The sequence below is a fragment of the Amblyraja radiata genome, chromosome 4 (genome assembly GCF_010909765.2).
Source record: "Amblyraja radiata isolate CabotCenter1 chromosome 4, sAmbRad1.1.pri, whole genome shotgun sequence".
Classification (NCBI taxonomy): domain Eukaryota; kingdom Metazoa; phylum Chordata; class Chondrichthyes; order Rajiformes; family Rajidae; genus Amblyraja; species Amblyraja radiata.
The window spans coordinates 55,413,158-55,431,492 of NC_045959.1; the positions used below are offsets into that span (position 1 = coordinate 55,413,158).

Genomic DNA, 18,335 nt, shown 5'->3' on the forward strand with positions numbered 1-18,335 from the left:
GGCTATTGTTGCAATGAAGTCTGTGACAGCTTCCGCAAACTCACTGACTTCTCTGGAACTTGATTGGAACATATTCCAGTTGACATTACTCAGTGCATCCTGCAGCATGGCCTCTGAATGGTCAGACCATCGCTTTACATCCCACGTCACTGCCGCTTCCCGTACTATCCGTTGTTTATACTCCGGCAGCAGGAAAATGGCAGCTTGGTCAGATTTTCCAAAAGGAGGGAGAGAAACGGCCTTGTATCCTTTCCTGAACAGCGTGTAACACTGGTCCAAAGTTATTTTCCCCCTGGTGACATACGAGATGTGTTGGGAGAAGTTAGGCATAACTTTTTTGAGGTTTGCCTTATTAAAATCCCCAGCCACCACCATAGCCACATCAGAATTCTTGTTGCGGTGGTATGTAGACGGCTGTTACGATGACTGAGCTGAACTCCCGGGGAAGGTGGAATGGACGGCATGAGATCGTCAGATGCTCCAGGTCCAGCGAGCAGGTCCGAGAAGGCGTCTTAATATTTTTTCCGGTTGCACCAGTTGTTGTTGGTCATGAAGCAAACTCTTCCACCTTTTGACTCTTCCGTTCTGTCCGCGCGAAAAACAGACTCGATTGGGCATATTACTTGATCCGGCACCAGCGGGGTCAGCCATGACTCCGTCCATTTTTTCCGACTTTTTTCCGAAGCCGAGCTCCCATTGTTGTTGCGCGGCTTGCTCTTGTGATCTCTGCCGGCCACGCTGGATTGGTGAGTAAAGTGTCTAAAAGACCTTGGGTTACTTAAAGTTTAAGTTTTAAAGTGTTTTACGACTGTAGATGTGTTAGCAGTAAGAAAGATATTAAAAATAAACATAATAGTTAAAAAAACGCACAATCTCCACGGAGCTACCACAACGGCGACTGGACCCGGCCGCGCCATCTTGTAAGTACATGTGGCAATAAAGTAGCATTGAATACTTTGGATAGAGATAGACACATTCTTGATTAGAACGGGTGTCAAGGGTTATGGGGAGAAGGCAGGAAAATGGGGTTCGAAGGCAGAGATTGAATGTGTAGGAAGGAACTGCAGATGCTGATTTAAACCGAAGATAGACAACTAGCCATGGTTGAATAACGGAGTAGGCTCGATGGGCCCAATGGCCTAATTCTGCTCCTATAATTTGTGAAGCATTTGAATCTAATGTTGGCCATGGCCGAGGTTGCCATGGTGCCGGGGCGGATCACGTGCCCCCCCCCCCTTGCGTCTTGACGCCCAAAGATCCCGCGGCTGACGTCATCCCGCCCCCTCGGCCGCCCTGCGCGCTGACGTCATCCCGCCGCCCGCGGCTGCAGCAGGCGATGCATTGTGGGAGCTCCTTCCTTTCTCTGCCCGGCCATCTTGAGGTGGCCTCGCCGGCGCTACCGCTCGCCCCGTCTCAGCCCCCGGAGCCGCTGCCGCGAACCCCTTACACACTCTACCCCGGCAACAAACACAGCGGGCAAAATGGTGGCGGCAAAGAAGACGGTGAGTGGTCGGGAGCGGCAGGGTGTGCAAGGGGTATCCGGGCCTGATCCACGTGGAGAGGCCCCGGTCTGGTCTGACGGCTCAGGCCCCGGTCTGACGGTTGAAGCCCGGTCAGAGGTCCTGGTCTAACGGCACAGGCTCGAGGCTCCAGGCTGGTTGGTGGGGGCGAGATACCAGAGGCCGTCCCTCCTGCATCCTCAACGTGGGCCGCCTCCCCCTCCTCCCAGGGCTCTTGGGCGGGGAAGGCGCCACGTCCTCCGGTGCCCTCTGGAGGATGATAAACGCCCAGAGAAGCAGCAGGGACCGGGCTTGTTCTCCAGAGCGGTCAGTGGCGGAGATCTGGATTGGGTGACAGCGCACAGTTTGTAGGGTACTTGGCCTTTAAATTGTCCCTAAAGTGGAGATGAGAAAGTGGGATGACATAGAACTAGCGAGAATGTCTGGGGTAGTCTCATGTGACTGAATGGCCTGTTTCCATGCTGTATCTCTAAGCACAGTACACAGGAACAGGGGCTTCGGCTCACAGTATCCATGCCTGGACGAGATGCCAAATTAAACTGATCACGAGGAATTCTGCTTGTTTACTGCACAACCGCCAACAGCTGGGCTATCTCATGGAGGTTACGCTCGCATGGGCACTGGTTGCAAAAGAGTGACAAGGTTGGACCACACCTGGTGTCAGGAAGGATGTTTCCCACTGGGATAGTCCATGGATATAATGACTTGCTGTGTTTTCCCTGCCATACACAATTTTCAGAGTCTGACAGATGCAACACACCTTTGAGGTTCAATGTCAAGTTCTCTGAACTACAAATGGAGATCACTCTTCACCTGCTCAGGAGCCTCTCTGTGTTTCTCTCAAACAACCTCTGACGTTTGTCTGGGTACTACTACTTGTCACCCCACGGTGACAAGTCTGCAATCTTTCTAATGATAGAAATCTTCAATCTGATTTAGCTTTCTTCCACCCACATTCGTGGAGCTCATGCTTTTGGTGCATAGCCAAAATTGCAGGACATGGCACACCTACAATCCACAGTCCCCAGTGATGTCCATTGGCCGTTGCATTTGATTCCTGAGCCAATTTTGAGCCCAGCTTGCTACTTTTTAAAATCAAGAGTATAAACTTTTAATTAATCTATTGCTTGACTGTGGATCAATGTAGATCAACGAACTCAAGGTAGATGATGAACAAGGTGCCTGGTAGAGAAAAACGAATCTAGTCTAGCTAAAACAGTGGCATTAATAAATTCTCCACCTCATGCAAAGATTTTCCAAATAATCTTTTTCTCTATAGTCTGGAATTATGGTGAATAGTGCAGACTTTGAGTTGAAGCAAATCGGGCATGATTGGTGTTGAATGTTCAGTCCCAGTAGTCTGCCGTCTCTCTGAAATTGGTGGGACCAAGTTACAAGCCAGTTGTATGAGTAGGTAATGATTTTAATGACAACCTTAACAGGAGCAGCCGTCTGTTCTTCAAGCTGCTTCTGCACATTAAGGCCATGGATGATCCAATCTTGACCTCATCGCCACTTTACCATTCTCTCCCCATTGGCTGAGAACATAGAACAGTACAGCACAGGGACAGGCCAGACACTTTGCCCAGAATGCCTCTGCTGATCATGACAAGTTAAACAAGCTATAGATGTGGACCCCGACATCCTTCTATATCAATGCGCTCAAGTACCCAGCATTAACCATTCTAATGGAGTTGGATCATTCAATGTCAATGCAAAGGTGGTGATTGAAAGATGGATAACTGCAGAAATGGCATGAAATGGAGTGAGGGGACAGTGGTCTCTCAGTGCAATCATTGATCAGAGAGATTTCTTTCCAGACACAAAGGACAATGACGAAAGGGGAAGTACAACGAGATCTGGGGGTCTTTGTTCATCAGTCACTGAAAGTAAGCATGCAGATACAGCAGGCAGTGAAGGAAGCTAATGGCATGTTGGCCTTCATAACGAGGAGGAGTTGAGTATGGGAGCAAAGAGGTCCATCTGCAGTTGTGCAGGGCCCTAGTGAGGAAATTTGAGGAAGGACATTCATGCTATTGAGGGAGTGCAGCGTAGGTTCATGGGGTTAATTCCCGGAATGGTGGGACTATCATATGTTGATAGAATGGAGCGGCTGGGCTTGTATACACTGAAATTTAGAAGGATGAGAGGGCATCTTATTGAAACATATAAGATAATTAGGGGATTAGACACGCTAGAGGCAGGAAACGTGTTTCCAATGTTGGGCGAGTCCAGAACCAGGGGCCACAGTTTAAGAATAAGATATAGGCCATTTAGAACAGAGATGAGGAAAAATGTTTTCACCCAGAGAGTTGTGAATCTGGAATTTTCTGCCTCAGAAGGCAGTGGAGGGCAATAAGCGAGTTTGGTATTCCGAAAAATACAAGGAATCATGGGATTTGTCAAAGGTCACTCGCTATAAAGAAAAAGCGAATGTAGCGCTGGCTGCGTAAACTATGTAAATTCTTATCTTTAAAAATATATTTAATCTGAGGAACAGGGGTGCCAGGTGCGGGAGAGCGGGGGCAGATGCGAGTGGGAGTCGGCGAGAGACTGGAGCAGCAGCGGCCCACAGCCAGCGTGGAGAAAAAGTGCCGGGTCAACCGACAGCTCCGGACTGACAGGACAGTGGAACTCTGCTGTCACCCGCCCAATAAAAGCCCCTCTCCTTTGCGAGAACCGCTGCTCATCGATTCCCGTTGCTGCACCGACTGAGGCCGGGGCTCCGGGTCTAGGGGAAAATCGCACCTGCCCTCCCCCACAGTGAGTGGGATCCGAATCCCTCAGCATCGACACAGGTCACAGAGCGACCTCGGCGAGCCGATGACTGTTGGCTGCGCCTCTTGCGTTTTCCAATAGCTGCCTGTTGGCCCCTACAGTGGTGGGGGAGGGCAGGTGTGATTCTCCCCAGACCCGGAGCTCCGGCCTCAGTCGATGCAGCGATTGGAATCGTTGAGCAGCGGTTCCCACAAAGGAACGGTAATCAAAGGGATAGATGGCAGGAGGCAAGGACTGGCGTAGGGGAGAGGGGCTTTTATTGGGTGGGTGTCTGCGGGAGAGTTCCGCTGCCCTGTCGGTCCGGGGCTGTCTGTTGGCTCGGCTGGGCATCGCTTCTCCGCGCTGGCTGTGGCCCGCCGCTGCTCATTCAATGTCAATGCAAACGTGGTGATTGAAAGAACGGACAGCTACTGGAAAAGGCGAGAGGCGCAGCCGACAGTCACCAACCCACTGAGGTCGCTCTGTGATGATGCCGAGGGATTCGGGTCCCACTTAAGGCAGGAATGGGGCACTGATTGTGGATGATCAGCCATGATCACAGTGAATGGCAGTGCCGCCTCGAAGGGCCAAATGCACACTCCTGCACATATTGTCCATTGAAATAGTCATTTTCTGGAGCTTTGAACATGCTGGCTGGGCCATTAGCATGCTTAACATGCTAATGGGCCACTGCCCATAGTTTATTGAACGAGCAAAGGCCTATTTTGCTGGCCCTTTAACCGTATCTCGAATGCCCCATATAACCTTTGAAGGGCGACAAAGCTGAGGTTGTTTTGCCGACCATGAAGATTATAACATTTACTATTTGGACCCTTTTAAATCGAATAAAATGCAAGTATATTATCTTTAAAATTAAATATTAAATAGTAAAACAATTATTTATATTTACCCTCCCCTTTGACTCTTACTTTTCTTGCTCAAAAGCCCTATTGAAATGATGACAATGAATCTACATGAATTTATCGAATTTATTAGTTTTGGCGTCTGTATTTTGAGAGATATTAGCCATCAAACTATATTGGAGTTGGTTGCGCATCCTGTTTTTAATTTGTAATTTTTGATTGTGCTTGTAGATTTTTTCATAATGACTTTTGTTCTAAATGCAGAAAAAGTCTTTGGAATCCATCAATTCCAGGCTCCAACTGGTGATGAAAAGTGGTAAATATGTGCTAGGCTACAAACAGACTTTGAAAATGATTCGTCAGGGCAAAGCCAAGCTGGTCATTCTTGCGAACAACTGTCCAGCCTTGAGGTGAGTTGCAGCATTTTGAGATGAATAACACAATATCACTGAAATTCTCCATTATTTTGGATTTCTTCCTTCTGGCAATGTGTTGCAATATAGAAATATAAAGTCCTCACTAAGTGAACATTTGGACAGTGAAATACTTCAGGTTGAATACCGTTCGGAACTTTTAAACGGTCAAAATAAAGCAAGCGTATAATTGGAGGGAGGGAGGTGAAATAGAACAAAATGAAAGGTAGATGCAAGGAATTGCAGATGTTGACTTACTGAAAAGAGGCAAAATGCTGGAGTAACTCGGCGGGTCAGGTCAGGCAGCATCTCTGGAGAACATGGATGGGCGATATTTTGTGTTGGGGCCCTTCAGACTAATTGTGGTGCGAGGGGGACTGAAAAATGGAGATGGGATGGGACAATGCCTGTCAAGTGATAGGTGGATACAGGTGGGGGGGGGGTGATTAGGGGATGGAGCAAAATAATGTGTCTGAATGGAGGATGACCTGAAAACTAGTGGAATGGCTGGCTGAAATGGTGTTGCAGGATAGTGAACAACAAATGACATCTCTGAAAGGGGTAAGCAAGAAGGAGCATATCCTTCAACCAGCAGAAATGGGGCAAAAATAGCAGAGATATGAGATGCAAAAGGAATTGTTGAACTTGTTAAATCAAGTGGTTGTAATTTGTAAATCAGAAGGCAACTGCAATCTTAAGCTTCAGAACAGCATTGCTGGGCACAGTGGGAATGAAATGGACAATTAGTAACAAAGTAACTGGAAGCTCAGGGTCCAGCTTTTGAACTGAACAGGAATGTTATGCAAAGCAGTTGGCCATTAATGAAACAATTTTGTTTACCCAACGCAGTATCTAAACTAAGTCATTTAACTGCAGGAGATACGGCGTATGTCATTTAAGCTCCTTCCTGCCTTCCATGACCCAACTGTACCTTCCAGATAAAACACTGATTTGTCTGTACCATTTCCTAACTTTTATATGTTGCATTTGGCAATGTAATTCTTCTTCTTATCGAGTCCACACACAAGATTAGAAGTTGTTCAGCCAGAGCTGAACACACTTCTTGGCATCTGCCCAATGGTGTCTGTCTTGCGCTTCTTGTGCTTCTTGTGCGTGGTGGTGGAAAGATTGGTTGAAACAGGGCCGCGACGTGAACGCTCTTTCCTTGGCCCCGGCAATGTAATAATGTACTAATATCTTGTTTTCTATGCGTTCTTTTAGTGTTTGGAGAATTTGAGTGCAAGTTGTGTATGAATTTGTGGTTTTGTGTGTTGTGTCTATGTGCCTTTGTTTCCGCAAGCAAGATTTTCTTTGCAGTTGAACATCACCATAGTTGTACATATGATTTAGTATTCATACTATGATCTCTCCATTGGTGAAATGCATATGCTTGTCAGTCCGATGGTTATTCTGGGCTTTCAAATTTCCTGTCATTTTAATGAAAGATGTTGGTAATGGAATTCCAATAACAAATAGACTATGAAAGATATAGAAAGGAATGAAATCTGAAGAGTGTAATGATAAATCTGTCGTACTAACTACAGTTTGTTATCCAGCTTTTACATTAATTTCGTTTTAAGTTTAGTTTAGTACAGTGAAGAGCTTTTGTTGCGTGCTAACCAGTCAGCAGAAAGACTATACATGATTACTATCAAGCCATTCCATTCTTGCGATTGCTCTTTCTAAAGTAGGTAACTACATTTTCCCATGTGTCTTCCATCTGCCAATTTCTTGCCCGCTCACTTACCCCAGCTAAATCTCTTTGCAATGTCTTTGTATCTACCTCGTAATTTGATGAGCTACCTTTGTATTATCAGCAAATTTGGCTACAATGCACTCGGTCGCTTCAACCAAATCATTGGTATAGATTGCAAATAGTCGATAAAAGTTACCAATGAAAATGTACAATTTGATAACTATGTAAAGCTGTGGTGTGGATTTTGACTGAAAATTAGTTATTTTGTGTTAGCCTTTTTTATTTTATTTTTTGTACTCATTGCATAAATTACAATTGGTAGGCTGTCACTGGGTTCCAAACTAATTCACCTCCCTGTATATGGCTGGTACATGATTTATATTGACATGGCACATTGATGCCTGAACAACATTCTTAGTTCATAAGTTCGAGGAGCAGAATTAGGCCATTCGGCCCATCACGTCTACTCCGCCATTCAATCATGGCTGATCTATCTTTCCCTCTCAACCCCATTCTCCTACCTTTGCTGCAGAACCCATACCAATCTGATGCTAATTCGATGCTTCCATTATGTAAAATTACCTTTAAAATAGTTCAAATAGAAAAGATCACTTTGAGATATATCTCAAACGGATCTTCTCTCTTCTCTAATATCAGTTCCATGCATTTGGAGCATTTTGCTTTCAATTGGGCAGCCTTGTTAAAAGTTCAGTGTACTTTGATACTGTCTTGTTGTGTTTGTTTCAGGAAATCAGAAATTGAATACTATGCCATGTTAGCCAAGACTGGTGTCCATCATTATAGTGGCAACAATATCGAGCTAGGTACGGCCTGTGGTAAATACTACAGAGTGTGCACACTGGCCATCATTGATCCAGGTAATTTATACAATGCCTTGGACTGCATTCAGATACATGTTACTATCTGATCCTGTGGTGTAGCTGTTGCTGTTTTACACAGTACATTAATAATGTGTTAATGTGCTAAAGGCTCTTCCATACCTAGTTTTGATTACTTGTGTTAATGCGAATATTCTCGCTGGCTTGATTTTAATTTCTAGTCAAGTCAGGCTAGTAATTCGCTAGATTAACGCTGTGCTTATTGTCAACGGGACTAGTTTTACGAAGTTCTGTTGTAATATTTGCCCGCAACAACTTGGGTTTATTGTACTATGCAACAAAACATTTGTCCCATCTATAGGTGAAAAGGCCTTGGTTCCAGAAGAGATGGACCAAATGCTGTTGATATGAATATTTTCTGTATCATTTATACTTAACAGGAAATTAATTTTGCATTTAATGTATTTCAGGTGACTCTGACATCATCAGAAGTATGCCGGAGCAGATCAGTGAGAAATAAATTGACTGTGACTCTGAAATATTTTACAAATAAAGCTATTCCATAAAAAGACGAGATGTTTTCATTTCTAATAACGCGCTCCAAGTTTGCCCATGGGAGATTCACAGAAGACTGGCGAGACCGACGTCGGGCAGAGCCATAGTGGTGGGTGACTCGATTGTCTGAGGTACGGGCAGGAGATTCTGTGGCGGCAGGCGAGACTCGAGAATGGTCTGGTGCCTCTCTGGTGCCAGGGTTCAAGATGTCACGGACTGACTTCAGAACATCCTCGAGAGGGAAGGTGAGCAGCTGAAGGTAGTTGTGCACGTGGGCACAAACGACATCGGGAAGAAGAGGAAGGAGGTTCTGCAACGTGAATTTAGAGAGTTAGGAAGAAGACTGAAAAGCAGGACTTCTAGGGTGGCTATCTCTGGATTGCTTCCTGTGCCTCGTGCTAGTGAGGGCAGGAACAGGGAGATAGGGGATCTGAATGGGGGGGCTGGTGCAGGGAGCAGGAATTTAGATTTATAGACCACTGGGATCTCTTCTGGGGTAGAGGTGACCTGTAGAAAAGGGGCGAGTTACACCTTAACTGGAGGGGGACCAACATTCTGGCAGGCAGGTTTGCTACCCGTGTGGGTTTAAACTTAATAGTGGTTGTGAGGAGTTGACAAATTGGGAGTATAAAGATGGAGTTAAAGGGGAAGTGAGTACAGGAAAAGTTACAAAAGACTCCCGAATTAATGGGAAGGAAAGTTTGAGAATGAATAAGAGAGTAAGGTCATGGCCAATAGTGATGGGTGTGAGAGGGGAGGTGAACACCAAAGTTAGTGTTGTATATGAATGCGCAAACTCTAAGAAATAAAGTGGATGAGCTTAAGGCTCAGTTAGAAATTGGCAAGTATGATGTGGGAATTACAGAGACATGGCTGCAAGAGGACATGGGCTGGGAACTGAATATTCAGGGGTATACGTCCTATCGAAAAGACAAACAGGTGGGCAGAGAGGATGGGGTAGCTCTGTTGGTAAGGAATTAAATTCAGTCCCTTGCAAGGCGTGACAAAGAATCAGGAGTCAGTATGGATGGAACTGAGGAATTGTAAGGGTAAAAAGACCCTAATGGGAGTTATCTACAGGCCCCCAAACAGTAGCCTGGACCTAGGGTGCAAGTTGAAACAAGAGTTAAGATTGGCATGTCGCAAATGTAATGCTATGGTGGTTATGGAAGATTTCAACATGCAGGTAGATTGGGAAGATCAGGTTGGTACTAGATCCCAAGAAAGGGAGTTTGTGGAGGGCCTCCGAGATGGATTCTTATAGCAGCTTGTACTGGAGCCTACCAGGGAGAAGGCAATTCTGGACTTAGTGTTGTGTAATGAACTGGATTTGATAAGGGAACTCAAGGTAAAGGAGCCATTAGGACAGGGGTTGACAACCTTGTTCTGCAAAGGGGCCAGAACCCATGTCTGTGAGGGGATGGCGGGCCACATCTATCGCCATTGACGCTTGGTGTTGTTTTTCTCATTAGTTTTCATGTGTTTTTCAATTGGGTTTTCTGCAGTTCCCAGGTCCCTCGCGTGCCCCGAGACTAGTTACAGTTCCCAGGTCGGCTCACCTGCCTCGGGATTGGCTGTAGAGCCGAGATCGCCTGTGAACCCCAGGACTAGCTGCAGATCAGCTCACGTCCCCGGGACTGGCTACAGTTCCCAGGTCGTGAAAATGAATTTGGAAAAAAAACACGCCTGCGGGCCGGATGATTTCAGGTTGCCGATTGCTGCATGGGAGGTAGTGACCATAATATGATCAATTTTAATCTACAATTTGAGAGGGAGAAGGGAATATCGGAAGTGTCAGTATTACAGTTGAGCAAAGGGGACTATGGAGGCATGAGGGAGGAGCTGGCCAAAGTTGACTGGAAAGATACCCTAGCAGGGATGACAGTGGAACAACAATGGCAGGTATTTTGGGAATAATACAGAAAGTGCAGGATCAGTTCATTCTAAAGAAGAAGAATGATTCTAAGGGGATCATGGCTGACAAGGGAAGTCAAGGACAGTATAAAAATAAAAAAGTATAACAGCAACGATGAGCGGGAAGTCAGAGGATTGGGTAATTTAAAGGCAATATGGGGAGAAAAGATGAGGTATGAAGTTAAGCTAGCCAAGAAGATAAAGGAGGATAGTTAAAGCTTCTTTATGTATGTGAAGAGGAAAAATTAGTTGAGACAAATGTGGGTCCCTTAAAGACAGAAACAGATGAATTTATTATGGGAACAAGGAAATGGCAGGTGAGTTGAACAGGTACTTTGAATCTGTCTCTACTATGGAAGACCTAAACAATCTCCCAGATGTACTAGTGGCCAGAGGACCTATGGTGACGGAGGAATGGCAGGAAATGGTGTTGGGTAGGCTGAAGGCTGATAAATCCCATGGGGCTGATGGTCTGCATCCCAGGGTACTTAAGGGAGTGGCTCGAGAAATCATGGACGCATTGGTGATCATTTTCCAATGTTCTATAGATTCAGGATCAGTTCCTGTGGATTGCAGGGTAGCTAATGATATCCCCCTTTTTAAGAAAGGAGGGAGAGAGAAAACTGAATTATAGACCAGTTAGCCTGACATCAGTGGTGGGGAAGATGCTGAAGTCAATTATAAAAGGTGAAATAGCGGCACATTTGGAAAGCAGTAACAGGATCAGTCCGAGTCAGCATGTTTACAAAGGGGAAATCATGCTTGACTGATCTTCTGGCATTTTTTATCGATGTGACTAGGAAAATAGACAAGGGTGAACCAGTGGATGTCGTGTACCTATACTTTAAGAAAGCCTTTGATAAGGTCCCACATAGGAGATTAGTGGGCAAAATTAGAGCACATGGTATTGGGGGTAGGGTACTGACATGGACAGAAAATTGGTTTGGCAGACAGGGAACAAGGAATAGGGATTAACGGGTTCCCTTTCAGAATGGCAGGCAGTGACTAGTGGGGTACCGCAAGGCCCGGTGCCGAGACCGCAGCTGTTTACAATATACATTCATGATTTAGATGAAGGGATCAAAAGTAACATTAGCAAATTTGCAGATGAAAGCAAAGCTGGGTGGCAGTGTGAACTGTGAGGAGGATGCTATTGAGGATGCGGAGTGAATTGGACAAGTTGGGTGAGTGGGAAGATGCAGTTTAATGTGGATAAACGTGAAGCTATCCACTTTGCTTCAACTTCCTCTGACGGCTCATTCCATGCACCCACTATCCTCTGAGTGAAAAAGTTGCCCCTCAGGTTCTTAGTTTCTCCTCTCACCTTGAACTTATGTCCTCTGGTTCTTGGTTCCCCCCACTCTGGGTGAAAGACTGCATTCACCCTATCAATTCCCCTCGTGTGGAATTGAGTGTTCATATAGATCTGCTTGATGAGGAGAAAGGCTATGAAGTTGAACGAGTAATTGCATTCTGCCATCTTTATTTGCATCATAAACATTTCACAATTGGTTAGAAAACTATGCATAAAAGGTAGTAGGTATATTTCAATGACTTGCAATAGCTTTTGAAATTTAAAAAAAACCTCAAATGGTTGAGTTTGCATATTTTCATTCCAGGCGTTAGAAGTTGGTAGTGTACTAGCTGGCATACAAATATAAAATGCCGCACTGTCAGTGATGTACAGTAGAGACAATAATTCTCTTTTGTCAATTGGATTCCATTAAATGTGTACATTGACAGTGTTCTTTGATTGTAAAGCTACCCAGTGCACCATGCTGCAGCTCCCCCATTTACAGTGAGGGCAAAGGACAGTGTTTTTTGTTGTTCCTACTTGGTTGTGACATAATTTTCAACAGTCTTCAGCCTTTTCAGTACTTCATCTAGTGGGTTGTAGTTAAGGAACTGGAATTATTTTTTGGAGTCTTAGTCATAATCATTCAGCATGGAAATAGGCCCTTCAGCCCAACTTGCCCAGATCGACCAGCTACACATGTCCCACCTGCCCATGTTTGGCCCACTGCCCTCTAAACTGATCCTATCCAAGTACCTGTCCAAATGATTATTAAATGTTGTGATAGTACCTGCCTCAATCTACCTTACAGCTCGTTCCATACACTCAACACCCTTTGTGTAACAAAAAGTTACCTCTAAGATTCCCATAAAAACATTTCACCTCACCTTAAACCTATGGTTCTCGATTCCCTTACTCTGGGTGTTTACCCAATCTATTCCTCATGATTTTGCACACTTCTCTAGGATCATCTTCCTGCGCTCCAAGGAACAAAGTCCTAGAGTCTCCGCCTCCTATAGCTCAGGCCCTCGAGTCGCGGCAACATCTTTGTAAATCTCTGCTCCCTTTCCAGCTTGACATCATCTTTCCGATAACCTGACCAAACTGAACTTGGAACTGAACCAAACTGAACAATGAATAACTCTTAACTCAGAGTTTATACATTAAGAGCTGTCCTCAATCCTGCAGTTACCAGTGGCTCTCCTCTCTTGGCTCACTGACATCTGCGATGCCACAACTATGCATTCCAAAATGCTTATAACTGCTATAATCTCAAAATGCATGCATGATAAAGTAGGTGGTTTGCCGCAGTGAAATACAAATCTAAATTTTGTACAGTAAAGGATATATCTCTGGGTTAATCTTTGTATTTCTTCATTAGCTTGTATCTGGAAAGCCATAACTGCTTGGCATTTGCATCGATCACCAGCTGATGGATTTCCTGCAAAGAATTAAAAATATGTATGAATCAACTCTTATGTAAAGATGGAGACTTGCAGTATCTACAGGGCATATCAACTGGGAATAGTGAAAAGCCTGGATAGTGGATGTGGAGAGGATGTTTCCACTAGTAGGGGAGTCTAGGTCCAGAGGGCATAGTCTCAGAATAAATGGATGTACTTTTAGGAGGGTGATGAGGAAGAATTTCTTTAGTCAGACGGTGATGAATCTGTGGAATTCATTGCCACAGTAGGCAGTGGAAGTCAATGGATATTTTAACGGAAGAGATTGACAGATTCTTGATCAGTATGGATATTGGAGGTTATGGGGGGGGGGGGGGGGGGGAAGGCAGATGTAATGGGTTGAGAAGGAAAGAGATCAGCCATGATTGAATGGTGGAGTAGACTTGATGGGCCGAATGGCCTAATTCTGCTCGTATAAATTTGGAACTTATGAACACATCATTTGCGGGTTACTTTGGTTATAATTATTAATGCCTCTACTGAGATAAATTCAAGGCACAGTATTTTCATTACTTTCAAATACTAGAGGGCATAGCTTTATGGTGAGATGAGCAAAGTTTAAAGGAGGTGTGCAGGGTAGCCTTTTACAGGTTCGCTCGAACTTCACGTCAACTCATACGGGATCACTCGACCTCCGCGCGGCCCCCGCCTCTGGTTTGGTCGCGCTCGTCGCATGCTGGTGGGACAGGCCCTGTACGGGGATCACTCGACCTCCGCGCGGCCCCCGCTTCCGGTTTGGTCGCATGCTGGTGGGACAGGCCCTGTACGGGGATCACTCGACCTCCGCGCGGCCCCTGCTTCCAGTTTGGTCGCGCTTGCCGCATGCTCGCGGGACAGGCCCTTAAAGAGGGAGAAAATTATTCCCCATAAAACTTGTCCCTTTTCACAATGGTGGCACAAGAGACAGCAGATGCTGCGGTCTAGAGCAATATAACGAACTGAAGGAGGAACTCGGTGGATCCAGCAACATGGTTGGCATTTTGGATCGAGATGATCTCAATGGCCTGCTTATACATTAGTGAAATAAATTGTCATCTGAAGTACAGAAATATGTAATTGGCACATCTAGGTCAGACTCCACAACTTGACACAAAGGGGCTAGAGTAACTCAGCAGGTTAGGTTGCTTACTGAGTTACTCCAGCACTTTGTCTTTGTTTGTATACCAACATCTGCAGTTCCTTGTGTCTGTCTTCATAACCAGCTTAGCGGTAGAGTATGGAAACTTGCCCTTTGCGAATGGAAGCATTCCTTTATGGAATATTGGAGGTAGAGGTGGAAAGGGCACGTGGATATGTAGGGAGTGGGGGTATATGAATCGTGTGCAGGTAGAGGTGATTAGTTTAACAGTACCATGTTAGGTGCGGACACTAGGCTGAAAGGCCTGTTCCTGTACTGTGTTTTATGAGGACAGCCATGATCTTGATGAGTGGCAGAATGAGCATGAAGGGCCATACAGCCCACTACTCTTTGTGTATTTTAGCCTGAGCCCGTTCAGAGTTATACATACTTTGCCTCTGGTATGGGTTTTGCCAATCCACAGGCAAATAAATAGATATATTGCGGTACGTAATCTGAGGTACCTTTGCAAATCTGTGCCTTCACTTTTTCAGCAATTTCACCCATGGACCTGGAGTTTCTTGCGTAATACAAGTGTTCATCTTGAGGAAATGAAGCAATTTGCTGCAGTCGTTCTTCAATTGTCTCCCCAACCCCAACAGCATATATATTGATACCTGTCGAGACAGATTAATAAATGTTACTAGACCAAGTGCAGGCCCGTTGGGTCTGTTCGCCCAACGTGCGGTTGTGGGGGGGGAGGCGGCATGCAGCGTCACACACACTAACTACCCCCCCGCACTCACGCTAATTACCCCCCTTGATATTATATTAATATTATTAATTTGCTCCTTTTACCCCATAACCACCCTATCTACTGACGCATAGCCCCCAAATTACAGTCACATCTAGAGGGGGGGGGGGGGGGGGGGCAGAGACAGAGAGAGAGACAGAGACACAGAGAGAGGGGCAAGATGGAGAGGGAGGTGGAGAAGAGGGAGGGTAGGTGAAGAGGGAGGGTGGGTGAAGGGGGAAAGGTGGGGGAGGAGGGGAAAGGTGGGGGAGGAGAGAGAGAGGGTGAGAGAGAGGAGGGGTGAGGGGGAGAGGTGGGGAGCAGGGAGGGGGGAGGTTAGGGGGTGTGGAGGGAAGGGGGTTTAGAGGGGGGAGAGAGAGGGGGAGAGGGTGTGCTGAGGGGGGTGAGGGGAGCAGGGAGGTGGAGGGAAGGGGGTAGGGGTGTGTGGAGGGGAGGGACGGTGGGGGAGGGGAGGAGGGGGAGAAAAAGAGGGGAGAGAGAGGGGGGAGAGGAGAGGGAGGGGGGGAGAGGGGGGCATGGGGAGAAAGGGAGAGAGACGGGGGGGGGAGAGAGAGAAAGAGAGAGGGATAGGGAGAGAGAGAGGTGGGGAGAGGGGAGGGGGGAGAGAGAGAGAGAGAGTGCCTTTTTACTTCAACCCAAACAACCATTTGCAGGCAGTGCTTTTTTACTTCAAACTAACCATATTTTCATTTTCAAACCACATTAAGGGTACTCACAGTTGTGTAGACATTTGTTCAGTGTCAATCAGAGCTCAGAGTGAACTCCATCTTGCAGAGACTGATTGAGGCACACCACTTCCTGGTTTTATAGTCCCTCCCCCTCCCTCCAGCAGGGGCAGCAGAGAGAATGGTGATTTTTTTAAAACATTAATTTCTCTCTGATTTTTCATCGATGGGAAAAATACTCTGGTCCAGGAAGGCAGACGTGGGCTCTGATCGAGGTGGCCAAAAATGACGGCCGTAGGTGGCGGCGTTCTCTCGGAAATCGCAGCACAGTGGGCCAAAAGCGGTCAAGATCAGACTTTTAGTAATATAGATAGGAACGCTTAGAAGATGAGATCAGAAACAGTTTGGGAGATGATGGCCTGGGGGGTCATCTGTAGGGTCATGATCAGGGGCTGTGTATGAGGTGAAAATGTTGAAGCAGAGGTTGATCGGTTCTTGATCAGTAAGAGGTGTCATTGGTTACGGAGAGAAGGCTGGAGAATGGAGTTGAAAGGGAAAAATAGATCAGGTGTGATGAAATGGTGGAATAGATTTGATGGGCTGAATGGCCAAATTCTGCTCCTATGTTTTATGGCAATGTTGCTGAGTGAGTGGAGGGCTGTTCGCTCAGCAGGGGTGAGACTGGAGGGGGCAAGGGGAGTGAAGAAGTCAAGACGGTTGATATCTCGCCTGCAGTTGGAAATAAACAGGTCCAGAGAGGGTAGAAGACTAACATGGGGAGTCCGAGAGGAAGATACGATCAGCAACAATCTGGGAGATGATGGCATTGTTTCTACTAATAAATGCATTAATTTAGTTTAGATTAGCCCCCCGAGCCCGCGCCAAACAGCCCATTTGCACTAGTGCTGTGTTATCCCACTTTCTCATCCTACACACTAGGGGCAATTTACCAAAGTCAATTAACCTACAAACTTGCACGTCTTGAGAATGTGGGAGGAAACCTGAGCGTGGACGTAAAAACTCTGTACAGACAGCACCCTCAGTTAGGATTGAACACGGGTCTTTGTCGCTGTGAGGTAACAGCTCTACCGCTGCGCCACCATGAAAAGTTTTGACTCTCTTGGTCATTGAGCCAACTTTATAAAATCTGGCTGCAAAGACTGGGGAACAGATCCAAATGTTACTTTCCACAGGGACTTGGATGAAGATAATGCAAAGGGTGCAGGGGGGACTAATTGTGGAGGTGTTTCCTTTAGAGAGGAAATTAGTAATTTCTTTAGCCAGAGGGTGGTGAATCTGGAATTCATTGCCACTAGATGGCTGAGAAGGTCAAGTCATTGGATATTTTTAAAGCAGAGATTAACAGGTTCTTGATTAGTAGGGCGTCAAAGGTTATGGGAAGAAGGGAGGAGAATGGGGTTGAGAGGGAAAGATAGACCATCCATGATTGGATGGCGGAGTAGACTCAATGGGCCAAATTAATTCTGTTCCTATGACTTATGACCTGATGTTTACAAATACCAATGCTGGGAAGATGGGTAGAATGGTCCCCTGTGTACATCAGGAGGATTATTCATTATTGGTCATTGTGATAGGACATGTTACCGTTCTGCTTTGCTTTGGTTGCCCATTCCGCCATGTTGCCTTGCTCCCGGCCATCAGTGAACATGATGGCCACTCTGGGGATGTTGCGGGAAAGGTGCCGGGCTCCTTCCACCACCCTGAAACTCTGCTTGAAGAGCTGCCTTACGGCCACTCCCCATCCCAATCCTTGACCCGCGTATTTTGTCCGGCTCACGGCTGCCTTGACTTCCTTGGCCGTGCTGTAGCGTCTGAGAGGGAATTCCGTCCGGACTCTGGCGGAGTACTGCGCCAGACCCACCCGAGTCGCATTCGGCGCCACTTCCAATCCGTCCACGATGTTGTTGACAAACTGTTTCACCAACTGGAAATTCCGGGCTCCAAGTCTTTTTGATCCGTCAATAATGAAGACAAGATCCATTGCTCCACTGCTACACTCTACAAAAGAATACACGTTGAGTTACAGTATCTAATTGTGGCTGTAGCCCAGACCATCACACAAAACAACCTCCCTTCCATTGACTTCATACTGCCTCGGCATGGCCACCAGCATAATCAAAGATGTGTCTCACCCCCGGTCACTCCCATTTCTCCCCTCTCCCATCAGGCAAGAGTTACAGAAGTGTGAGAATGCACATCTCTAGATTCAGGGACAAATTCTTCCCAGCTGTTATGAGGCATCATCTTTTCACCAACTAAAGAGTGGTCCTGACCTACCATCTATCTCTTGGACTATCTATAATTGGACTTTACTGCACTTTATCTTGCACTAAAAGTTATTCTCTTTGACCTCTATCTGTACACTGCACAGCTTGATTGTAATTATGTATAGTTTTTTTTCACTGACTAGTTAACATGCAAGAAAAAAAGCGTTTCACTGTGCCTCGATACACTTGACAATAAC

At 46.0% G+C, this 18,335-nt stretch overlaps 2 protein-coding genes and 1 non-coding gene across 3 annotated transcripts in view; 2 read left to right on the forward strand and 1 right to left on the reverse strand.

Moving 5' to 3' along the window:
- Positions 1-1,301: 1,301 nt before the first annotated feature.
- Positions 1,302-8,659, forward strand: rpl30 (ribosomal protein L30). Its single transcript, XM_033019472.1, has 4 exons — positions 1,302-1,502; positions 5,405-5,550; positions 7,997-8,127; positions 8,559-8,659. The coding sequence occupies exons 1-4, from the start codon at positions 1,482-1,484 to the stop codon at positions 8,606-8,608; spliced, it is 348 nt and encodes a 115-aa protein (XP_032875363.1). The 5' UTR covers positions 1,302-1,481; the 3' UTR covers positions 8,609-8,659.
- LOC116972630 lies at positions 8,273-8,405 on the forward strand. Its single transcript, XR_004411837.1, has one exon. It is a non-coding gene; the product is annotated as a small nucleolar RNA SNORA72 (small nucleolar RNA).
- A 3,361-nt stretch (positions 8,660-12,020) lies between the features above and the next one.
- matn2 (matrilin 2) overlaps positions 12,021-18,335 on the reverse strand; it is a 28,888-nt gene continuing 22,573 nt past the window's right edge. The window contains exons 7-10 of the mRNA XM_033019473.1: positions 17,456-17,869; positions 14,896-15,048; positions 13,200-13,292; positions 12,021-12,443 (exon numbers count right to left, since the gene is read on the reverse strand). Coding sequence (XP_032875364.1) covers positions 12,388-12,443; positions 13,200-13,292; positions 14,896-15,048; positions 17,456-17,869 — 716 coding nt within the window. The 3' untranslated portion in view covers positions 12,021-12,387. The remainder of the gene's footprint in view (positions 12,444-13,199; positions 13,293-14,895; positions 15,049-17,455; positions 17,870-18,335) is intronic.

Coding starts and splice junctions, on each gene's coding strand:
- rpl30 (XM_033019472.1), top strand. CDS start 1,482: ATGGTGGCGGCAAAGAAGACG. Junction 1,503..5,404: donor TGGTGGCGGCAAAGAAGACG/GTGAGTGGTCGG, acceptor TTCTAAATGCAG/AAAAAGTCTTTGGAATCCAT. Junction 8,128..8,558: donor ACTGGCCATCATTGATCCAG/GTAATTTATACA, acceptor AATGTATTTCAG/GTGACTCTGACATCATCAGA.